General features: G+C 50.4%; 2 protein-coding genes and 1 long non-coding RNA gene across 7 annotated transcripts in view; 1 reads left to right on the top strand and 2 right to left on the bottom strand.

Annotated features, from left to right (window-relative positions):
• The window catches only part of PFDN1 (prefoldin subunit 1), a 32,497-nt gene extending 18,492 nt beyond the window's left edge, over positions 1 to 14,005 (top strand). The window contains exon 4 of the mRNA XM_037396429.1: positions 13,802 to 14,005. Coding sequence (XP_037252326.1) covers positions 13,802 to 13,885 — 84 coding nt within the window. The 3' untranslated portion in view covers positions 13,886 to 14,005. The remainder of the gene's footprint in view (positions 1 to 13,801) is intronic.
• On the bottom strand, positions 365 to 13,795 carry LOC119151981. The gene is made up of 2 exons (XR_005105639.1): positions 8,694 to 13,795; positions 365 to 5,033 (listed from the first exon to the last, which is right to left on the bottom strand). It is a non-coding gene; the product is annotated as an uncharacterized LOC119151981 (long non-coding RNA).
• Positions 14,006 to 15,731: 1,726 nt separating the features above from the next.
• CYSTM1 (cysteine rich transmembrane module containing 1) overlaps positions 15,732 to 24,152 on the bottom strand; it is a 31,336-nt gene continuing 22,915 nt past the window's right edge. For all 5 annotated transcript variants that reach the window (XM_037396426.1, XM_037396424.1, XM_037396425.1 and 2 more), the window contains one exon: positions 15,732 to 16,224. In XM_037396426.1, coding sequence (XP_037252323.1) covers positions 16,118 to 16,224 — 107 coding nt within the window. In that variant the 3' untranslated portion in view covers positions 15,732 to 16,117. The remainder of the gene's footprint in view (positions 16,225 to 24,152) is intronic.

Here is a 24,152-nt window from a genome sequence, read left to right as displayed (position 1 = left end):
GCTTTACCCTTCTTCTTAAAGCTAAGGTATGAATGTGAGTATGTACATATGTAGCATTCTTAACTTCACAACTTGTATATAATCCTTTGGAATCCAAGTAGACTGCCCAGGCTTGCTGGCAAAATGTACATGCCTGCTTAAAGTCTGTGCCAGTGAGGCTTACAAAAACCTGTGTGAATCTTGCAGAGATTGATGGCATAGGCTCACTTACATAGTGGCATGGGAAGCGTCCTGCTTAGTAGTAGCAATCAGATCTTTCCAGTCCAGATACTATCAAATTCTTGTTGTGTGTCATGGTACGAGTGGTTATATGTTAAATCTATTTTGAAAGCATTCTACAGGGATGAACACAAACTCTTTTTAGCTCAGCAATGTTTGTGCAGTATTAGGAGAAAAACCAAGTAATGTTTTTCTTCCCTTGTTTTTAAGGAAACATGATATGTGAGGGGTGGAACAATGCTTTGCTTCAGGAAGTGTTATCCGTTTCCACTGTAGGGCTAGATGGATTCTGTTTTTAAATGTGGCATTTTAAAAAGAACAAACTCTATGATGTTATAAAGACATGGAAAATTGATTCTTCATTAGGGGTGGAGAAAGTGATTATCACTGTGTGTTTTCTCTGATAACGTCTGATAATCCCCTTCTCTCCCGCTATATTCAGCGTGTTTAGTTGTCAGGCGTTGTCAGACTAAATTGCTAAAAATAACAAATAAGGGGGAGGCTCTGCTGGGCAGCTCTGTCTACTGTGTGCCACTGAATTTAGCTCCTGCATGAAAAGGGCAAAAGCAACCTGCTTCTTTCTGGCTGAACTGGATTTTGGGTTTAAACTCTGACCACAACATTGTTATGCGCTTGTTTCCTAGACAATTCTTTCATACGTGTATGGGAGACTGAAAGTTTACTGCTGTGGGGATAAAGGCTTGGTTGTTTTCTTCTCTGTCTGATTGGAGTAGAAGATACGATCCGGAAAGCCATACCTTAGTGCTTGATTTCTAATTCAGAAATTCTTCGTGTGATCCCTAAAATGCCATGTCCAATTATATCCAATATCCCACACAGAAAACTTCTTTGCTCTTGTTCATGGTGCAGAAATGAACGCTGCTGTCAAACACTGCTGCGCTCCGTGTTTAAAGGCTTAGATGTTGTCGCAGGGCTCCTTCCTGGTAAAGGTAATAAATGACTGCATTGCAATGCCTTATAGTGACCAGACATCACAGGTAACATCAGATTTCTTCCCTGGTGCTGCCAGGGATGGAAACTTGCTCATGCTGTGGCTTCTGTTTCTCTAATCTTTCTCTAGGAGCTTTAAAATGGCTTTGCTGTAGCCCTGAGGCATAATGGTGGTGCCCACCTCTATGAGTCAACCAGGGCGTCTGTAATGGTTGCCACAACAGTTTGTGTACCCTGTGGGAACAAAGATTGAAGCAGGCGAGGTGGGGCTGCAGGGAAGTGCTGGAGCCTGGGAGTTCATGTTCTCTGCACAGGTATGGCTTGGACAGACCTGCTTGGCGTGGCTGTGTGCCTCTGATGTGCTTCTGTGGCAGGTCTCTGGACAGCCCTTCATTTTTTTACACTGAAACCATCGGTGTGGAGGCCAATTCTGAGGGTGGCTTTAATGATGTGAAAACTAGTCTCTTGAGATTTGCGGTGCACTTTGCAGACCACTAAGCGACCATCAGAAGGTAGCAATTGTTAGGCCGTCCCCAACTTAGATCCATTTCTTTAGGGGATTTACAGTGTAGAAGTTCTCATCCTATGGTTGGCTCAGGGTAGGCCAGTGCCCAGGAATGTGTGGTGGGCTTTTTAAATAAACGGGAAAATAAGGAATGTTCCTGTTTGCTTTGGGGGGGGAAGCCTTAAGAATAGCCCTCTGTGTTTTAGCCTGGAGCAGGTTTTACTTGGGATGAGTGTGCTGTTCTCTCATGCCATTGCTGGCATGCATGCACCTACTGAGGACATGATTTTAAACACATGTTGTCACAGAAGGTGCCCCTTGTTTCTAAGCGTGTGCAGAGACGAGGTCAGCCCCTGGCTTGGTTTCAGCCCTGTTGGCTTTATGGCCTGGTCTGCTCCAAGGAAGGCTGGTGTGCTTCTGTTGCTGTTGTTCATACAGAAGCCAAGCCAGAGCCATCCGTGCAACCTGGGGGCTCAGATGCAATCAAGGTTTGCAAGCATGTACATAACTCCTCTGGCACAGATTGTTTGCAGGTTTGGGGCAATGCTGGGAAGTAGTCTGCTTGTCCTGGAAGGTGGTGTGGTTTAGGGTTGGTTTTTGGGCTTTTTTGTGTGTGTTCTTTATTTCACTTTCTCTCTCTTCCCTGCCCAGCTTTACAGTATCTGGTGTTTGGGAGTTCAGAGTGGTGATACCTCTCTTCTCTTGTCCCTGAATCACACCTTGGATTTTCATTAACTCTCCCTGGCCATCTACAAGTCAGGAGTCCAGGTGTTCTCCGCAGTCAAGAGAAAGACAGTGCTTCCAGAGGGTCGCTTGTTCCTAGAGGTGGTCTCCCTCTGCTTGCTTTAGAGGGAGGCTGGACACCTGATGTGGGGACAGATGGAGTATGGAAGTGAAGTTAACATGTAGGGTTAACATTTGGGCTTGCATGGACCTTTTAGGAGAGAGCTGTGGGAGCTCCACAAATTACAGATTGGTGTGAAAGTGAGCTGTAGAGCCTCATCAGGCCCCCTGTGAGGACCGGGCCAGGTGGTAGTCTTCATCTTGCATGGCTTTGAGCGTCTGAGGCTCCTGCAGGTGTCTGGGCAGGTCCTTCTGAGCACGGACATTTGGGCTTGGTGACATTCCTGGGAAATGTGTTTTATCTTGACTTTGTTGGCTTCTGTCATCCAGACCTGAGTCCGTGTTTTCACTCAGGGCTTGCTCCTGCTTTTCAGGCTGCAAAGCTGGGGCTTATCTTGGCTTTGGAGGATATAGGTGGTCCAGCTGCCTGCCTAAGCTTGCTGTCAGCTCAGGAGCATCCACAGGCACTCCCGTAGGAGAGTAGAGCACAGCCTGCATGGGCAGAGCTGTCAGTGATGGGCTGCCCTCCACGGAGATGCTTGTTTTGAAGAAGGCAGTAGCTGAAGCTAACTTTTCCCCCCCCCCCCATAGATCTGGTTGTCTTACAAGGAGGAGAATCTGCATTGTCATCCCTGATTTTTGTAATGAAAAATAGTCTGAGCAATGAGAAAAATAGGCTTTAAAATAATAAAATAGTGAGAAGGCTGAGAGTCTAATGGTCATAAAAGTAACGCTGTCAGGACAAAAATCAGTCTTCGTGGGAAGTCCTCTGACATTGGACAGGGGCCATACAAATGTAAAGTAAATACTGGAGGAAGTGGGATGTAGCTAACGCTGCTCTAATTCTTTTTGTCTCCTAAACTGACTATGCTGATGGTGACATGAATAACAGGCCTTATTACTTGCTTTCAAGGCTGTGATGAGTCACTGAGTTAACTTATTTCTTTATGTTTAAAACCTAGTGGTCTGTCTTATTGTCATTTGTTAAAACTGAGGATAGCAAAAGGACTGTATTCTTACAGCCTAACTTGATATGTATTTTATGCTGTTTGTCTAATTATCTCTTATCCTAGACATATGAAAGTTGATCATGTGCAACTAGGACCTTGCAGCTTTAAGAAGGAACAAATGCTCTTAAGTAATCACAAGAAAGGTGTTGTATTTTTTAAATACTGCGTTTGATGTTTGGTTCCTATGGTAGATTTGTTAGATAAAGATCAAATAAGAATGTGTTCTGCTTTGAAAATTGTGTTGCTTTGAAAATTGTGTAAGAAGTTTGTCCTATGTTAAATAGTGCACAAGTCACTGATTGCAAAACATGACATTGTAATCTTAAGGCGTAGAAAGATTGAAATCATCACATTTAAGAGGGGATTCCCAGCTCTCTGAAAGGGTCTTCCACTGGTTTAGATCTGGGAGGCTTATAAAAACTTTAACATCTCACCACATTTTCTTTAAGAGTCATTGTGGGTGGTGCTGATTTTGGTGGAATGATGTCTATGTGTATGGGTATGCATTTGCAAAGCTGGATCTTTCATTTGGAGCAATCATTCACTGCAACAGGTTTTCAAACTCCCAGATTTTTGCAAGCAACTGCTTAATTAGTAAGTCTTTGTTAGTCTTCCCTGCACTGCAGACTGCAAAGTAAGCACACAAACTAGCTGAGAGGGCAAAGGCTTCACGGAGGGAGACCTGGAATTTGATGACTCTGTTTTCACTGTTTCTACCTTTATTTTTAGGTGGATAATTGTAGATTTTAAAAGCAGGAGAATAATTAAATAGGTGGTGATTTCTTCCTTTTAAATCCTTTACAAACTAGTTATAGAGATGCTTTCAAAATTAATGTATGCCAGCACTTGTTCTAGACTTTTTGGGGTAGGGGGGTGGTGCTCCAATTAAAAAACCAAACAAACCAACCACAAACCAACAGACACCCCCTACCCCGCAAACCCCCTGCAACCAACCAACAACAACCAAAAAAACTAATGGAAAAAGCTTTTCAAGCAAACTTTGCCAGTATGCTCGCATTCCTTTGTAATTCAGGGGAAAGTGAAGGACATTATGCATTAATAAAAAGCCACTTCTGCTGCTGCGTCTGAATGGTTTTGTCCATCCAGGAGCCTACATTTAGTCATCTGGGTCTGAAAACGTTGCTTGTTTCTTCTGATTAGCATTAAGCTGCTTTTATGATTACACTGAAATCATTTTAACACAAAGTTGGTAGAGAAGTCTGTCTTTGCCATTTTAAACCAGGGTCTGATTCATTGTCAAAGCTCTCCTTTGTGCTTATGGCTGCAGAAGTATCCAAAGCAATGAGCTGAGCTGGATGCGGGTCCCTCTCCAAATTCCTCCTTGCTTGAGTAATAGTTAGTCATAAAACCAGTGCTGCTGTCCTTGCCTTAGTCACCAGGCCCATGCCGTTGCTCCTCATTGTCCTTTATGCCAAGCAGCTCCAGGGAGGTGGATTATCTGTGCCCGATAAACCGCCATCCTGCCCCCATCTCCTCCATCTCACCTAGAGAGAACAGGAAATAATTATTTGGAAAGCATGCTCCTGCATGTGGGAGACCTGACCCAGCCCTGAGTCAGCTTTATAAAGCCACACCTTGCTCACCAGGTATGCGGGGAGTCACAACTTCCCTTGGCCCACTGCCCGGGTCACTCCTCTGAACTGTAAATGTGTTCCTGGCGGGGATGTGGCTGCTTTCTGCCTGCAAGGCAGCAGAGTTCAAGCATGTCTGAATTAGGGGGGGATGCTGGTTAGTTGGGAGTTTACATCATCTTTTTGTTGCTGATTTGTTCAATGTTTGAAATTTATGGAAGTAATTTTTCTTTTAAAATGGCCTTGTTTGGCCGGAACTGCAAGAGATGAAAGGTGTGGTATGATTTTGCAAAAGTCATATTGCTAGGAGGTGTTCCAATGAGCCATACTGACTCTGCAGGACCACAGAAACCAAAACACCAAATTAGGGAACTTAATACATTTTGCAAGAGGTGAGGGACACTTCTGCCAAAGCAAAACATGGGGATTTTCAGAATATGAGTGAGTTTCCACCTCCCAAAGTTCTTGGTGTTTGACCTGACTCTGCTGTCATAAGCCTGGTTCCAGTGCAGTGTCTGACCTGAAGCAGTGTACTTCTGAAAACTGCTCTAAATGAGTAATTTTGCCAATAAGGGGTGTCCTTAAAGGAATCCTCTAGGTTGATAATATATTTCTGCTGCCACCTACTGAAGGTTCCCAGTTGGCTTCCATTTGTACTAGTTACCATCAGGCTAGGGTGCAGGAGTTCACTGGAACAATGCGTCATTTCCTGGTCACAGAGAGCAACTGTCTCCGCCTCTAGTGAAAATGCTGTCCTGTGGCTGAGACAGGTTCTGTGCAGTGTGCTCCCAGTGGGCCTGGGGCTTGGGGACAGAAAGGCTGCTCTGCGGGTGGGTTTTTCTGCCCCTTATGTTGCCCCTTCTTCTCTTGAAGGTGGTGTCCCTTGGTACCCAAGTGTGGAAAGCAGCAGGTGTTTTTCCAAATTAGCTTTTTCAGTGTATGTTCCTCAGGGTTTAAAGGTGCTACAATAGTGATGAGGGAAGCCCTGCTGGTTTTGCTGTAGCTAAGATCAATACATGAGGAAGGTAGATTTGCACTAGCAGTTCTTTAGGCAGGTTCTTCTAAAGATCCTGCTGAGTTGGCAGGTGCACTTGTATGCTTGATGTCTTCTCTTCTCCACTCTAATCCAGATGGTTTTGAAGTGTCAGAGGGTCCCCGTTACCTTGTGGAAAGAGAGGCTAAGGGAAAACCCAGGGATCTGAATCATCACTTCTCTTAGGTAAATCGCATCATCGTGCTTCTGTCAGCAGCTGTCGTCAGAAACCAGCTGGGCTCCCTTCCTATTACACTTGAGCAAAACTTCCTATTCACTCTTGAGCAAACTCTAGGCAGCTTCCTGAGAGCAGTAACTCTGCTTGGAAAGTCTTGAAGTGTATCTAAATATTTGGTGGTTGCTGTAGCATGGTAATTCCCAATGTGTGTATGTGCCACAGTGTTGCACTGGGTGAGGACCAGTGCTGGGTGGACACATCAGGGTGTAGGACTGCCTGCAGAGCCACCTCGCCCCATGGCTGATGCCCGCTATTTCAGTTTTTCCTGAAGCAGAAGCAGTTGGGTGTTGTTCAGCAGGTCCACCTCCTTCCCATTTATGGATTCCAAGTGAAGTCCTGTTAAACAGAGTGCATGTCCTAGGCGCATCATCTTCCGTAATATCATGCTGACCAAAACGTTTGCCTTGCCCACAGTGCATGTGATAATGGCTCAATGTGCTGTCCTCAGGCAAGGGAGATTTGGGCAATTTCAACCACCCTAACAGCAGCAGTGGCCTCAAGAGTGAGGGCAGCTCACACTGCTGCTGCTGCCTGGCCCCCAGCATGCAGGCAGCACAGCTTGCTTTCCTCTAGGGGAAGATCCTTCCCCAGACAAGTATGTGTTCCTAGCTCTATCCCAGGATCTGCTGATCACTTTCCCAAGAGTGTGCACACAGAGCCCATGAGGAATGCCAAAAATGCCCTGGGTTAACTTTGGGAGATGCAGAAGCTCTCGGCTAGCAGATTTATGGAGATGGTGTCACAAGATGAGTTGTATCCTCCTATTTGAGGTACTGCATCATGCCTGAAGACTCTGCAGCATTCCTCAATGGAAGCTGCTTAAGTGTGAGAGGGAGATGCCAGCAGCTGGTAGCCATGCATGCTGCGAGCCATGGGGCAGGATATATCCTCTGGGAAGGAACCTACCAGCTTCTTTCATCCTCACAAGTTGGATGTAAAACAAGTTTGTAAAAAAATAGTTTAAAAAAAAACAAACCAAAAAACCCACAAACCTGAGATGAGAAGGTGTCTTCCAATACCAGATCCTTAAATTTCCATGGAAGTGTTTTTGTATGGGTTTAAATATATTTATGTTCATGGGTCAGGGCTTGAAGCTCTTTTTCTCTTGCTGAGGTGAGGAAATTAGTGGAATTTGAGGAGTGAAAGTAGTAGACTTTGAATGAGAAACCAATACTTAAAACAAGAAATTCGCCTGTGAGCATGAGGAATAATATGCAGCATGAATAAACTGTGGCTGCTGTGTATAGATTTCCTTGAGAGCAGAAGTGCTGTTTTGGCTTTTGGAATTCAGCATGCACACTGTGAAACACTGTGCCAAACTACCAGCTCTAAACAAGGCTCTGCAGACATACAGGTCTGGCCAGTGGCTGACCAGCTCTCTCTGAAGGCAGAGGCATATGAATCACAGTACTGGGGGAAATATGTTGCTTTGATCATCAAAAGCCCATCTGAGAGGAGCTGATTAATACGTTTTTTTTCTTGCTGTGGAATCTGTGAATGCTGGCTCTTTAATCTGCTAGGAATGTAAGGTCTGGGTGCGTCATCTGCTTCTCCAGTGAAGTACTCAGTAGCAGCGTGATGCAGTGGGAACAGAGGTGGGAGGCTCAAGCAGGAGGTGATTTCCCACCGTGTCAAAAGGCCATGGGCCACCTCTGTTAACCACAAGTCCTTTTCTTCTTTGGGGTGTGAACTGTAATTATATTTGCATTAAATCTAGTATTTCCACAGCTGGTGCCAAAAGCAAATAGTGTGGAGCTGGTCAGAGAGCAAGTGTTGGCCGTGACAGCAAGCAAAATGCAAGGAAGAGCCATGAACAGTGAGGGATGGCTTATGGACGCTGCTGTACATAGCCTCTGGCTGGGGCCAGTCAAGCTGCTACTTCCAAGAGCTTGTGCTTTGTACGCAGGTGATGTGAAGAGGCAACTGGAGCTGGCAGCAGCTGCCCAGAGCTGCTGCTGGAGAGTGGAGTGTGTTGGCAGTGGGCACTGCAGCCTGCTGTCCTTGCTGGGTCTGTGGGCTGTGCAAGGCAGCTGCCCTGCCCTCCTTGTGGGCAGGATTGGGGCTGGCAGTGTCCTTCCTGCCAGCCCATGCGGCTCCTTCCACAGGGCTGTCAGCTGCACAGCTGCTCTTCCTCCTGGGAAGGATTCCTGGGAGATTGGCCTGCATTGCCTGTTGGATGGGGCTGCATGAGCCGCCAGTCCTGTTTTTGGCTGCATCTCTGATCGCATGGGAGACTGCTCTTTTACTCTACATAGCTGTACTGAAACCCCCACAGGTTAGCTCCTCGCCTCACCCCACATACCTGATTTAGGAGGGCTGCAGGAAGGCTTGAAAGTGGAGAAAGCTCCTGGGAGCTGGAAGGGAAGAGTAAAGGCCAGGCTGATGGTGCCCATCTGTGGTCAGGTGCAGGAGAGCCTCACATCTGCTGGTAGGTGCTAGGAGGTCCAGCTGGTGGGATTGGCTCTGCTGCCTGAAGAAGAGTTCATGGCCATCTCTTCTCACCCTCCATCTGGCAAACCTTTAACATGGCAAACCTACTTCCAGAAAGCAGATTTGGGTGAGAACACTTCCTTTTGCGCTAGTTTTCAGATGGATCATCAGGGCTGTGGTTTGTTTTGCTGTTGCAGCCCTTCCTGGCTAGGGAAGGTGACTGTTGTTGGCAACGGTATTAGCTTAAAGGAATTACAAAACTACAGGCTGAGAGGCATTGACTGTGCTGGCTTTTTGGGGGCATCTTCTGCAGTTTTGCACCCTATCAGCTGTTCTGCATGTGGCCCAGACCTTGCTAGCCTGTCGCGGTAGCCATGTGCTGGTCTCATGTCTCAGTGCAGGAGGCAGTACCCCTCCTGCGTGGGGACAGAGCAGGGCAGGAGGGGGAACTGAAGAGCTGTCACTGCAAATAAGGGGTTGGGTGAGAACTGTGGTGGGGACAAGTGAGTGTGCAAGACCTTGTCCTGTGCTGGGGCAGGGCAGCTGGTGTGCAGTGTGCTGCCTGACTGGAAATCCGTAGCTGCAAATCCTCTACCTCCCCACATGCTGGCAGCCTCGGGCTCCCCTTCCTTGCTGCTGCGGTGGAGAGGCTTCTCGCTCCTCCCGTGCTGATGGGACCTGCAACCTCAGGTCATTCCTCCACGTGGGAGTTGCTGTGTGTGGGTCATGGGAACAAAGCTGCATTTCTGAAACCTCTGAAAGCCACAGGGCAGCGGAGGCTGGTGGGGGTGCGTGTGCACAGTGCCCTTGCTGAGCGGGCCTTCAGAAGCTGTGCCTCTTAAGTAAGTTTCAATAACACTCGAGGTGTATTTTGCAGTGTGGTAGATAAATTTCTAGCAAGTTGATGTGGCAGCGGTGAACCAGGAGGGAGAATCAGCCCCTTGCTGCAGCCAGAGCCATCAGCTGACAAACCAGCCTCTTCCTGCTGTGCCTGTCTGTGTTTCCTCCTTTACTGCCTTGCCACGCTCTTTGCGTAACTGCTTGGGGAGATGCCAGCACCTCAAGGCACTGCCTGGCTTCACTGCAGAGCATGGCTCTGTTTGTAAGCCATGAGTTTGTACTTTTCTGGGAGCTGAGTGGTGTGTGTCAACTTCACCCCATCGCCTTCCCAGAGCAAATCTTTCTCAGTCCTACCCTGAGACTCCATGACTCAGGCAGTGGTGTCTCTCACTGGTTTGGGTAACCACCTTGTCTGAATGGAGGCACCCGGGGTGGGTGGGTGGGTGGGGGCAGTGTACAGCACCGCTGGTGTGGGGAGCAGGTAGGAGCTCTGAATCTGCAGCTCATAGGTTGTGGAGCCTCTGAAGTCAAGTGGCTTGCCGTGCAGGGCCAGTGTGCTGCCATGTCCTGTCTTTTGACTGGCCAGCACTGGAGCTACTGGTGTAAAAATAATATTAGAGGCTGCAGAGAGCAGCAGCCTTTGATTTCATGAAGGACCAAAACCAGCAGTACAGTTCTGGCACTGTACTGTAAATTTACTGCTAGCTGTACTTGCTTTGGCACAGGCAACAGAGAATTAAACTAACACTTGCAGTGGTGAACACACCTTTGCAGGAAAATATATGCAACTTATTGGATGATGAGCTAAAACCTAGAAGCCATGGCCTAGCCCAGAATATAGGGTTAACTAGGGCTGCAAATCAACATCAAATGCAAATGAAAGCGTGCAGTTCAGGAAAGCTTGGAGGTGGGGTTTGGGAGGCTTCGGTAGTGTTCCTCCCACAGGGAGCAGGTACCAGCAGCCTGGCAGATCTGGCTGGACCGGAACAGCCTCCAGGGTGACTTAAGAGCTGTGCTGTCAGGCGGTCTCTGGGCTCTCAGAGAGCTGATGCAACTAGGCAGTGCATATGTCAGCCAGCTTGCTCACAGCACTGCTCCCTGGGAAGGTGAACCAGGGAGAGACAGTTTCCTGTCTAGACCCCAGTAATTGCGGTGAGGAGGGGTTTGCATGCAAGCTCCTGCTTTTTTCTCCTGTGATTACTAAAGCAGAAACCAGGCCACAGCTCCTCAGGAAGGAACCCCTTGCTTCTGCCATGCGTCTTGGAAAATGCCGTGACTGTGTGCTCCTTGCTCCCCCTTGATTCAGGCAGTTAGTTAGAGTGGGAGCCAGCTGCTGTGCTGGCTCTGGCACTGCCTGCTGCTGGCCTGCGGGAGAGCTCGGGAAGTTTGCAGCCCCCCAGCTGTGGGTCCAGGGTTTCCCTCGATGCTCAAGGATCACCCTGAGCCCAGGGAGGAGTCTCCCTGGAGGCTACTTTTGGGAGGAAGGAGTAAAAGTGTCAGGGCTAGCCCAGATCCTCTGGCCCCAAAAACTACATAACCAAGGAGAGGGAGATAAAAATTCCATGAATCCTTACCTGCCTGGGACTGCAGGTGATGCTTAAGTAAAGAAATGGCATTAAACCATGTCCCTTTGCCATGAACCGTGTAGCTCCAGCACCCCTGCTCCCCTGGGGAGGGTAGATAATGCCACTGCGCAGGAATGGGTGGCGGGGATCTGTGTGGGCTGTACAGCCATGAATGCTCCTGCACTGTCAGGGCCAAATGATCACCAGTGTGGCTTCCTAACAGGGGACATTTGAAATCCCACTGTGTTAGGAGAACAGAGCCATTGTTTGTTGCCTGCCAGCTCCTGGCTGCACATGGAGGCTTCCCTGTGTGGTGGCAGGGCTGCTTGGCTCTCCTGAGGTCACTGCTGGGGCCAACCTTCCAGAGCTGCTTCTGGAAATGTCTCTTGCTGCTTGATGGGCACCAGAGGGAGTGGGGAGGACAGAAAGCCAGAACTGTTTCATAGACTAATTGCATTAAAAAAAAAAAAGTTTTAGTAGTAAATGAATATATAAAGCCAGCTCTGCTGATGCCATCCTTCTCTAAATCGGTAGAACGTGGTGGAGCTTGGACCCACGCAGGTTTTCTAGGACCTGTCTCCCCTTGCAGCCTTTGCATTCAGTTCCTTAGATGTGAAATCCCTCAGTGTCTGTCCAGGCAGTGTGAGTGCAGCACAGCAGTGGCAGAAGTCCTGCTTGTGCGTCAGCAAGTTGTTGGCAGCGGGAACCCACGCTGCACCTCCTCTCCCAGTGGTTTCCTCAAAAGCAGCTCTTGTAAGCAAGAGGGATCCATGTGCTTGGGGACTGCATGAGAGGCACAAGGAACTCTTTACTGTACCCACGGCCCTAGCTGTTGCTAACAACCTTTACTGTTTAAATAAAAGCCCTTTGATATCTAGAAACAGGGCTGGAAGAGATGTCCTCAGGGCATGGGCATTTCAGCTGAGTGTACAGAAGCGTCAGCACAGGTCTGCTGCAAGGGGGCTGATGGGAAGTGATGGCAGCAGGACTGTACCATGTGCTAATGAATTTTCCTTCAGGGTTAGTGGTTGCAGCTCCCTGTGGGCTTGCAGGAGTCGGGGAGAGGCTGTCAGGGGAGCATCAGCTTCACAGTTCTTGCCTGTAGACAGCTGGCAGTGGCTGTGTCCTCTGGCTCATGTACAAGCCCCATCAGCCTGCTCCCCATAGCAGGAAGGTGCTGCTTGGTGGAGGCCAGTGCATGCTTTTACTGCAGCCTGTGCCCGTGGGTGCTGCTGTGCTCCAACCAGCTAGCAGCTGGGGGAGGACCCCAGAGCAGTCTGTTTTTACTCTTTCCTCCAGCTCCCCTGCATGGCTGAGCAATACTGAGGACCTCTGCTGTCCCCCTTTAATTGTCCTTGGTTTTGATGGGCTTCAGAGGTCATTTGTGGCATACTGGGCACCTCTGCCTGTGGCTGAGGTGGCCTTTGGTGGAGTCTAAAAAGGATAGGATGCTTTAGGATGAGGCCCAGACTCCTGTAATTTAAATAACAAACCTGCCAATGCTTATTGGAACCTAGCTTGGCCTGGAAAGCAAGCTCTATAGAGCTCCCCAGGCCTGGGAAGGTGCTCGATGTGGGAGCAGTGTGCTGCAGCTGTCCGCAGCAGGCTTTGCTGAGAAGAGGACCTTGTAACTACAACAATCCCCAAACTAGCATGTAACAGGTACTACCCATGGAGCCTCGCATCTGCCCCCAAGGGCTCTCCATATGGAGAGCTCTGGGGAGCCTCCCTGAGGGTCCCCCCCAACCCATAATGAAATGCATTTGGACAGTGCTCTCCCTGGTGCTCTCCCTGCTGCCGCCAAAGGAGGTCTGCACCCAGCAGCAAGGGCTGCCTGCATTCACACAGCAACGCCTTCTGCCAGCCTGGTGTCTACCAGAGACTGTTGTGTCTGTTGTTTGGAAACCCAGAAAAAATAGTCAAAAGAGCCAAGTGCTGGTTTTTCCAGTCACCTAGGAGCACCCAGACTAGCAGGAAAAAACGCTGCATGCTGAATTCCTATCTTGGGATGCACAGCTTTGGGCTGCTTCCCTGCCAAGCCTAGCGTAATTAAAGATGATTAAGGAAACACATGTATTTGGTGATGATGCCAGGGAATTTCTGATAGAAAGGAGGGTCTGGGTTTAGAAAAGTGGTCCAGCTGGTAAAGAGAGCCTTTTTTACCAAAGTGTGAAAGGATTTTGCTGTTGTGTCTATGACGAGGCCTCAGCAAATTAATTCCTCTCTGGGCTCCACGTATTGCAGGATCTGATATTATTTCCTTCCTTCCTATGGTTAATATGTCGCACTTTTTGCAGCTCTGCTGTTGCAACAGCCCCAGTAGCTCTGAGGAGGTTTCAGAGGGAACAAAATTCAGTCTATGTAAACGTTGCCCAGGCTAAATATTAATGCTTCCAGGATGCCTCTGGAAATGAATAATGGCTGTCCTTGCTTCAGGAAGCCTGTAGAGTTGTGTGTGCTCTCGGCAGCTGGCTGCCTGCAGCGCCGCCCTGGGAAGCTCTTGGCCCCAGCACTCTGGCACGTGCTGCCATTGCCAAGATGGACCTTAACTCTCCTCTTGCTTTCTGTCTTGCAGCAGAAGAAGTCGTACCTGGAGCGGAGTGTAAAGGAAGCAGAAGATAACATTCGCGAAATGCTGATGGCCCGGAGGGCACAGTAGCCTGCCCCTGTGCCTGCTGGGTGGTTTATGGGCAGCTCTGCCTGCGTGCTGCTTGCTGCCGCCTGGCTGCACAAGCTCTGTTCTGTGGCAGTTCCAATAAAACTCTGCTGCAAAGCCTTAGCTCATTTCCTCTGCCTGCTCCCTTGCAGCAGCTGCTCTCCCCTTAGGAATCTGACAGAAAAAGGAGGCAGCAGTACGATTTGGGGTGAGTGCCCTTCAGGGAATCCTTTTTCACTTTAAAGCAGCCATAGACCTTGCCTTCTGGAAAGAAGTTGCACCACTCAGCACTGGGGAAGGTTTGCTGCCTTGTTCTGCTGGAGTGGGGCTGGCAAAACTGTGGTGGGGGAAAAGAGGCAGGCAGGGTGGAGCAGGGCTGGGAGTCACAGGCACTTCCAGGTCTGTGACAGGTGGTGATGGGCCCTGGTTCCCTCCTTGTACAGATGGGCCTGGCAGAGCCCCAGTGCAGCAGTGAGCTCATGGAGGGCCAGTGCCACCCTGTGCTTTGTGCTCACAGTGCACCAGCCTGGTCTCCTTCCCTACTCCTGGCTTTCGTGCTTTTCTGAAATGGAACTTACAGGGCTTCAAGCAAGGGGCTTGAAGGCTCCTGGGGCCAGGCTGCTGCCAGGGGCCCTCATTAACTAACCTAAATAACCGAAAACAGATCGTAATGCCTCAGACGAGCCACAAAACTGAGTTTCTGAGACCCAAGTAGAGGGGCACAGAGGGGCCAGGCTGCACCACAGGAGGCATGTGCTCACTCGGGGAAACTCCCAGACAAAAAAGTGCATAGGAACCCAGCAAGGTGCCTTGTGAGGCCTAAGGAAGCCTCACAGCATGGCAGCTGTGGCACTGCCATGTGGTTTGCAGCCAAGCCCTCTCCCTACCTTCGGTCCACCAGGCCTGGATGCCAGACCCAGGCCCCTGCAGGAGCAGGGAAGCAGAGGTGCTGCAGCAGAGGCACAGCCTTAGGGTCCCAATGAGCACAACCCTCATTTAGCTGAGCTTGGGCCACTCTTCATTCTGGTGCCTTTCAGGGAGGCTGGAAACTGAGGAGTAGCGAGCACCCTGCTGCAAAAAGGTCCAAGATTCCCTTGGTGATCTTTGGGCAATAAACGATGCCAATGTGTGTCAGTCCACCAGGACTGGTTTTGATCATGAGGCAGGGAGAACAGCAGCTAACCAGGGCACTGGGCAGCTGCTGACCAGCAGCAGGTTTCTCCACTTCTATGCAGATTAAAGCTTTTTATCCCTTTTTTGGGTAGGCTGTGCTATGAAACAGCTTCAGTTGTAACTTGACACTAAATTAATCTGTGGCCTTGTTTCTTTTTACTCATTAATTTACTGCCCTGCAAGCTCATACACTGCAGCAGCTGGATGATGGATCACTGCTCAAAATCCCTGAGTGGTATCAGTCCTTCCACAAAAGCTGTGGCTGTGCACATGCAGCAGCTCAGCATGTGGCCCCCCCCTCCCCCCCAACTCTGCCATCCCAGGAACTGCTGGAGAGGCCCCTGGTCCCAGAAGGGGACTTGCATGTCCACCTGTGAGTAAGCAGGGGGATGAAAAACCAACTGAGCTGCCCCATGTGGGACAAGAGAGTGAGTGGTGGCAGACATGGGTGCTCCACCCCTGCTCATTTCACTTCACTTCCACAACTTGTGCACCAGGTTGCTGGCAGAAAATCCCCCAGATGCTGGTAACAGCAAGGCCAAACAATACCAGCCCCAGCCCGGGGTTGAGGCACAAACTTATGCAGCAAAGTTGCTTAAAACCAAGTCCATCATTGCTGCCACAGAGTCCAGGCTTGTGGGAGGCTGAGAACAGACAGCGACGAGGGAAGCACACCCTCTATGGGACAGATTTATTGAAACAGTCAGGACCTAGCAAAGAAAATCAACTGTTGGCTTTAATTATTGCGTATGTCTCCATTTCTAGGACTAGGAAAATTTCAACTGATAAATATACATTTCATCAGAATGCCTTTGGCTGAAATACACCACTAGCACATTCTTCAAAGTTACAACAAAAGTCTTAGAAATGTTAAAAAGGGATTTTTCCTTTACTAAAATAAAGGAGCACACCCCCCACCCCAACAAGGCGCTAGGACTGACAGACAGGAACTCTTGGCTGTGCAAAGCAGAGTGTTGATTACAGTAACAGAAGGAAGTCGAGACAGGAGTGGGGAGCCTGCATAGCACTCAGTGAGAGGTATGGGAGGCAGCTGCAGTAGAGTCAGGTCAGCATGTCCCAGAGGCAGCAGCAGCAGAGTGCAGTCCAGCATGCCGTCAGGCAGGCACTCTCCCCCGTGTCATCCCTCCGCCGCTCCTCCACGACATACACTGTGGGGACAGGAGAGCTCGGTCAGTCAGAGAGCAGCACAGCAATGCCCACAGCAGCCAGCCACATCTGCTGCCTCAGTACAGCTGGAGTGCCCCTCTGCACCCCAGTCCTCAGTTTGGGCAGCCCACGCTTGCTGGAGAGAAGCTGGTGCACTAGGAAGCACCTGCAGGAGGGGAGGTGCTGAGCTCCTCATGCTGGGTGCTGCAGGCCCTCCAGCCACAATTTCATCACCACAGCAGCATCCTGCAAGGACCCGCTGACCCCTCCCATTGCTGCAGTACCCCTCAGATGCAAAGGGTCCCCCAGGGGACCTGCTTCCTTCCGCAGCTGGGCCCAGACTGGTGGGACTGTGCAACCTTACAATCTTGACACAAGCAGCCAGTACACGTCAGCCAGAACCAGACTTCTGCCATGTCACATACAGTTACTGAGTAAGAAAATGAGCTCAGCCTGTAAGGCGTCTGCTCCCAGCGAGCTGCCCTCTGGTGAGCACTGTGCCTAACCCTCCCTGCCACAGCCCCCAGCCACTGGGAGGTCCCTGCAGCATGGTGCCCACCGTGCCCCAGCTGAAGCCAGTGCCCTTCCAGGCCCAACACAGCTGCCTGTCCTGGGAGGTACCCAGCCCAGGCAGCAGTGCTGGAGAGGACCCTGCATGGCACCTGGGGTGCTGGGGAAGGAGTACGTGAGGAGGGTGGTGGGTCAGATGTGGCTAAGGGGCCAAACTTCCACCCAGCCACTCACTCCCTGCCCCTCCTCAGCAGGGCAAGATGGGAAAAAGAGGGTAAGAAATCTCATAGATGGGAAGATTGCTCACCTAATACCATCACTGACAAAAATGGGCTCAACTTGGGAAAAACTAAACTAATTTGTCACCGATTAAAACAGATTTGGGTAGTGGGGAACAAAGACAAACACTAACCCACCAGTCTCCCTCCTGCCTCCTCCACCTCACTGCACATAGGGATGGAGAGCGGGTGCTGTGGCCTGTGCACAGCAGCTCCTCCCCTCTGCTGCCCCTCCTGGGAGAGCCGAGCTGTGCGATGGTGCATGCCAGCCTTCCTGCAGCCTTGGCAGAGCCCATGGTGCCCTGCCACGCAATCTGTGCTTGGGCACCATTAATCTTTGGAGGGATCGTTAGGTACCTGGTGATGGAGAAGGCAGCTCAAGGCTCTCGGCACACTGCCATGACCAGTGGGAGCAGCTGCCCTGCACCAGACCAGGTGCTGCTGGGGGCTGTTGCTGGCCTGAGCTCCAACACAGGCACAGCCCCTGGGCTCCAGTGTAGGGTCCCTGCCGGGAAAGGCTCCTCTAACACGTGTCCTAGAAACACCCACCTGGCTCCATAGTCCTCCACGGGTTGCAGTGAACACCCAAAATGCCTCCTGCTCCTCCAGCCCTCTGCTGGTTCTCTTTTGTCCCCTCTTCTGTCTCTGGCATTTTCTGCCCTTTCTTAAATGTGTTCTCACAGAGCCACCAGCAGCTTTGCCGATATGCTCAGCAGTGTCCTGTGGTTAAGTCTGGTGCAAAGCCTTGCCACCTACAGCAGGACAAAGGTCTGGGGGGCAGGAGGTGGTCTCAAGGTAAGATTCAGCTACTTGTGTGCAAATGGCTGAATGGCCGTGGGGAGGAGTTCAGTGGCAGAGCAGTGTCCCTCCTGCCCTCAAGGCTGGAGAAAGCTTGCTCTGCATTTTGGGCACTGGACAGAGGATGCTTTTGCACCAGCCAGCACTTCTCAGTGCTAGGAAGAGCTTGCTCTTCCCAGGCAGCAGGCCCCATGGAAACAGCAGGGATCAGCTACGGCTGATGGGCCTACCTGATTATAAAGCCACCTGGCCGCTGTGAGGAGAGTGGGCAGGAGGCGGCTGTGGCAGAGCTGGGATGCATCGCCTTCAGAGCGTCCTTCTCTCACAGCCTTCAGCTGAGATCAAGGAACACTGACAGTACCCACATCCACCAGGCTCCAAATCAGCAGCAAGCTGACTTGGAAAACAAGTGGGTAGGTTTCTTGCTTTGGCACTTCCATGCACAATCAAAAACCACAGTTTTAGCATAGTGAAGATGACAAGAACCTGCCTGCTGCTAGGTCTGGCTGGGCCACAGGCAGGAGAGGCTGGATAGACACCCAGGGCAGAGTTTTCCAGGAGATGACAGCTTCCGTAGCTACAAATGCACTTGCAGTTTGTCTGGCTGTTGTCTGTTTAGACTGGCACCACTAAGTCAGCTTGCTTTAATAACTAGCTGTTCCCTGACACTGCTTTAGCCGTATCACACACATAACTGCCTCCTTCCCTGGGAAGTCAGGGCAGGAATCAGTCCTTGCTCCAGCTTTGTGTCCATCTTGCATGCTAGGGGACTTCCAGCTCTGTCTGCTCAGCACCAGAGACACAGCCAGCTCTTACCAGTCTAGGAGGTGGCAGTCCTCAGGCACTTCACCTGCCGAGGGGTGGATGCCTGGATCACACCCCCAAGTGCTTGGGGTATCACCTCATGCACAGAAACCATTTAGGCTCTGCCCCTCCTGAGCTGCCCAGAGGCCCCCAGCAGGCTGTTGGGATTTAGTGCACATTGCCTGCTGTCTGAAAGCACAGGAGGGAGCCCCAGGTTTGGATGGAGCTCTCCCAGCAGGGTCTCCTGCCCGAGGCCAGTGTGCTGCCTGCTCTTTCTGCCAGCCCCTGAAACCCGTCAGGGACAGATGAGCAGTTTACTTTGGTTCCTCCTCACTGAGCCTGGGCTATCATGCTGAGGAGTGCAGCACTTTTGAAGGCAGGCAGGTGACCCTCCTTAATGTTTTCTAGGGTCTGTGTTATGGTCTGCATGGGAAATGGGCCCTCACACAAGAGTTTGACCCAGGCAGGCAGCTAGTGCTTTAAGTCAAGTGGCTGAACATGTGGTGTTGACAGGCAGGAGACGGCTCACATCATCAACCTGGTCCTCCCATGGGCTTGCTTTGTGCTCAGAAAAGTGTGTCGTTGCCCTCCTTCACTGCTTCAATTCTCTCAAGAGTGATGAGTGGAAGATAATGTGCTCTGGTTTACATGATACCAAAATCCTGCCACCATCAGGGTAGGGCAGAGAGAGAAATAACCCAGTAACCCCCTGCAAATATCTGCCCTCAGGTACAGCCTGTAGCCCAGCCTCATGCAGCATCCCTCTCACCAACAGGTATAATGAGAGGAGGCATCTGCTCTGCAGGCACAGCCCAGCTCCAGAGGAGCCACTGCATGGCGCTAGCAAAGGACAGCTATCCATCCTTCCCTCCAAGGCCTTGCAGCTGCCTGTGAGCACGCAGTCACACGTGTAGTGCCCTTGCTCCAGGAACGTCAGGGTTGAAGCACATCTCTTCTCCAGACAGCCCCAGAAGGAGGTGGCAGCATGCTGCAGTGCTGTGACAGGCTGTGCTGGAGCAGGAGAGGTTTCCCATGCTCTCCTCTCCCAGGAGCTGCTGGCCTGGCCTGCCCCTGCAGAGCTAAAGCAGGCACCTCCAGGTAGGAGCAGACCTGGATCCAATGGAAACCTGGCTCCCATGCACAGAGCAGGGCTCAGCACCTTCTCCAGCACGATGTCAGGCAAACATCATCCTGGGAGTGGTTTGGAGAAGGCAATTCCCTCCTCTCTGAGGCATGCCTGCTCCGAGCTCTATCAAGACACCAAAACCTTCCTGGGCTGGGGGGGGGGGGGGGGGGGCATTCCCCCACCCCACCCCCCAGAAAAAATAACAAAAAAAAAGAGGGAACAAAGCTGCAGATGCTGGTGCCAGGGCTGGGGGGCACTGGCAGGCGCACGCCCCTGCTAATGACATCTGATAATTATCCCAAATTAATGAGGGCTGGAAAGCGGCCGGTGGGGCCCCTGTGGGCTGTTGTCAGTGCTGCAGCAGTGGGGGAGGCTGCAGCTCTGCCATACCAGCAAGGAGTGCAGAACAAGGTGAATGACTTGTAAGCCCAGAACCCTGGCCGCCTTCTGCAACCCAAGAGTCTGTTTCATCCCTTTGAAAGAGTGGACCACAGACCCATCCCATCCAAAGGGGGAACCTGTCCCAAGCCTGACAGGACTTTGGTCAGGCCCTTCCCTGTTACCTGCCCACAGCCCCAAACTTGCACTCAAAACCATGCATGGAAGACTTACAAAGCCTTCACGTTCAAAAGCATAAAAGACTTGTGTTTGGCCTCATACAGCATTATGTCTGTACCTCTTTATTCACTGCCTGCTCTCCCTGGTGAGGTGACCCAAGTCTGCTTGTTCCTGTACACCACCGTGCAGTGCAAGCTGTCATCAAGCAGCTGGTCAGGTCCCTGGAGCACTGGGCTATAGCAGCCACTGACTGCTCAGAAGCAGGAAAGGAGACAACCGTGCCCTGCCATCCAGGGGAGAAGCTGGCTTAGCAGAGCTGCCCGCACTGTTTTACTTTCCTTCCTCAACTGGCACTGCTGGGAACAGCTGGACACCCCGACACTTGATCCATTTACCCTCCTCAGCTAGGCAGCATTCTTCCCAGCAGCACACAGAGCTGCCCTTCTTTCTGGCTCAACACATCAAGCCCTAGTGAGAAGTGAGCCCTGGCACCACACGATGCCTTTTTGCAAACCCAGTCATACAGCTGAGCCGTTCAGGAAGGAGAGCGGCAGGACAGAGCTGTACAGAACAAGTTCAGCTTGCAAGGACTGAAGGAGGCACTGTCGTGTTTCAGGCTGGGAAAAACCTTAGGGCTTTTTCTCCCTGGTGGATCCAGGAGCTCTGAATAAACAGGTCTTTGGTGGCTTTGTTTCCTCTGAGAAGGTCCTGTTATAACAAATGAAGGCAAAACACATACTAAATGCTCCAAGAGTCCTGTATAAGATGATGACATGCAGTTATTTGGCAGGGCAGAGTGCACATAAAACAGCCAGAGATCGCCAAGGGCTCCTCACCAGAGTGGGGTACCAGCCATGCTCTCCTGCCCACGTTCACCTGGGAGAGGATGCTCACCAGCTCCTGCCATCCCTCAGAGTGAACAGCCCAGAGTGCTTTGCCCATGGCTGCTCTGGAAACTTCCAAACCAGCTCCCTGTGCTGGAGCCTTGAGGCAGCTCTTGTTTCTAAGTGGCTGCCAGGTGCCAAGCTGTCCTGCTTCGAAGCCATGGAGAGCTGGATTGCTGCTGCCAGGGCATTGCCATACCCAGAACTGAGGGGGCCACAATGCCCTGAGACAACCAGATCTGCACAGCAGAAGGGGGCTGGGAGGATGTTTTGGCAGGCACTGGTTCCTGGTGGTCTGGAGGCAGCAGGGCGACTCTGACCTCTGGAAAACACCAGCAAGAACAGATACCACAGAACTCGCTCCAGAGCAAAGTCCTTGCAGCTTCAGACTGAGTGAAACCCAGGGGAACCTGACACCCTTCCCTGCCCCAGAAAAAGCTCTGCAGCATATGACACTCCTAAATCTGGTGGATAGCTCTGGTGGATAAGGTTATGCTCCTTTGGGGGTGCCTCGCATACCCTCAGCTCTCTTGCTGGAGCAGCTGAGATGGACTGAGCTTTTAGTCTGACAGTACCTGGCCTGATAGTGGGTACCTTCTCTGAGCACTAAGGTATGGCACTTCAAACAGAGCACAGGTAGACCTTGCTAGCCAGCTGCTCTGGCCAGCCTCCAGCATGCATCTGCTGACCAGATGAGGCCATGTCCCTGCAACATAAACCATGGGCTGGAGGGCAGTTATTAGTTTCAGCTACTCCGGTCAAGCCCATCTTCAACCTGGTTGAAGGTGGCTGTATCTGTAGCCGCAGCCAAGGCGCCAGCCAGGGAAGAGCTCTACCACCACTACCTTTTACTGCTAGAGTTAAAGCAATGTTGCTTTTTAGTAGCTCAGCGCAAAGCCACCAAGGAGCAATACTTGAGCCTACAGAAGATACAACCCATCAAATGATACACTATTGACAAGTCCTCCATCATAGCATGCAAACCAGTAAAGCATTTTGCTAGTTAGTCAGCAACTTGCAAAGAAGTCAGTGAAATTGAGTCTAAGTGCATACTCCACTTGAGGATGGGTTCGTGTAACCTTCCACACCCCAAAGCAGACTTGAGAAGGATGCTGCCCTGTGTAATTTATAATAAACTGTCCATGACTCCAGGCATACATGAAGAGTTTGCCTGAGGTATTTATGATTAATCCATTAGAAGTTTCAAACTACAGCCAAGTGCTGAGGACACACTGACAAAGCACGTTCAAAGCATGTATAAAGTGCTATTATGAAACACTTGCTGAAATATTAAACAAAACTGCTTTTCCAAATTTGGGCCTGTACAGTGGGAGATCGGCACTTTCACTCCACAGCCACTCAGCTGGCTTGCATTGGATGCTGTGTCTCAGCACAAGTGGGTCACAGCAGCAGTGGGCATCACCCCTCCCCTGCCAGCCAGCACCCTCAGCTGCCTGCATGGCACTGCTGCTGGCAGCTTGTGCTAGAAAGGTCTGCACTGACCTGGCTGATACACAGGCACAACTGGGGGCTAAACAATTCAGGGCAAGACTGGGACAGAAGAAGGGACAGCAGCCACATCAAGACCTTTCTGGGACTCACCATGGGTTTTGGAAGGCGTGTCTTTCTGTTAGGAACAGTGAAACAGCACTGGAAAGGGACAGTGTCCTTTTACTCTCTTCTGCTAAAAGCTGGAAGTCATTTAAACCAGCATCACATTGTGGCACAAGTACCTTTCTGCAGAAACTCTCTGAGAAAAAACCTGTGTTTTTCGCCATGCAGGGGGTTATGGTACTTTACCAAACCCATTCACCTTCCCAGTTCAAGGCAAGCCCCAAAGACAACCATTTGAAATACACATTTGAGAAGTCATTGCCTTCCACTGCACAGTTCCTCTCCCAGCAAAAGCAAGAGTCTCACTCCAGAGGGCAGCTCTCTTGCCACCGCCAGCCCACAGGAGCTGGTGTTTGCTGCCGCAGTCTGAGAGGAAATACAGTTGCCACTGGAAGTTTCCAGACTAAGAGAGTATCTGGGCAATACTCTAAATAAAAACAACCACCTCTTCCTTTACAGTTTGAGTTTAATGATCACTTTCTTTGAAGCTTCATCAATGCTTCGGAAAGTTGTATCTCTGTCACTGTCACCAGACAAATTGCCAGAGAAACAGCCATACAGCATTAATGCTGAAAAGCTTTTTCTGGTCATTTGGGTGTGGGGCTTATACAGGAGAGAACAACAGCAGAACAGGTGAAGGCCGGTCAAGAATTCACTTACAGCTACCAAAGTGCACAGGGTAAAGAACAGTTCAAAGGAAAGTTACATAAACTATTCCCGGCCAAGCCTCCCATTCAGCTAGAGACATCCTATACCAATCTTCTCATTTTGGACACTGTGCAACCAAACACCAGCTTCAAAATACTAACACAAACACAGTGACTGAAGTACCCAAGGAAATTCAAAGTACGTAGTAGCACCTTTATTCACTCTTCCCAGTCTATGCATTAGCGCTACTTTAAATGCAAAGGTTCCCCTGTAAACAGCACAGTAAGGGACGACGTAACAAAACCCTAAGCACCTTACTCAAACCTCTTAAAATCGTTTTCATAGAAAGCCTTGCACAGCACATTACTGATGCAAGCCACCAATGTCTTCCCAATTCACTAAAAAACCAGCATTTTTTCATTAACAAAGATCAGGTTCTCTACTGGAATAGCTTTGCCAACAAAACTCAACTCAAAATACTAAGGGAACGGCTTGTTTTTTACACTTCTTGTCACAAGCCTGAATGCCTCCAAGCCAGAAGGCACCCACTTTGCTGTGGAGAGCCTTATGGGGGACTTCATTAGCTGCTTTGTGCTTCTCTTTTGTCCAAGGTCATTCACGCCAAAGATCTCCTATGGCATGCCAGGGTCCTTGCCACTATGAGCAGAAGCCCACACACTTTGGGACTGGTGGTCTGATAGAGCAGAAAA

This window comes from Falco rusticolus, chromosome 8, assembly GCF_015220075.1.
Source record: "Falco rusticolus isolate bFalRus1 chromosome 8, bFalRus1.pri, whole genome shotgun sequence".
NCBI classification, from domain to species: domain Eukaryota; kingdom Metazoa; phylum Chordata; class Aves; order Falconiformes; family Falconidae; genus Falco; species Falco rusticolus.
The sequence above is the reverse complement of the archived record's forward strand: the minus strand, read 5'-3'. Positions and strand labels throughout refer to the sequence as shown.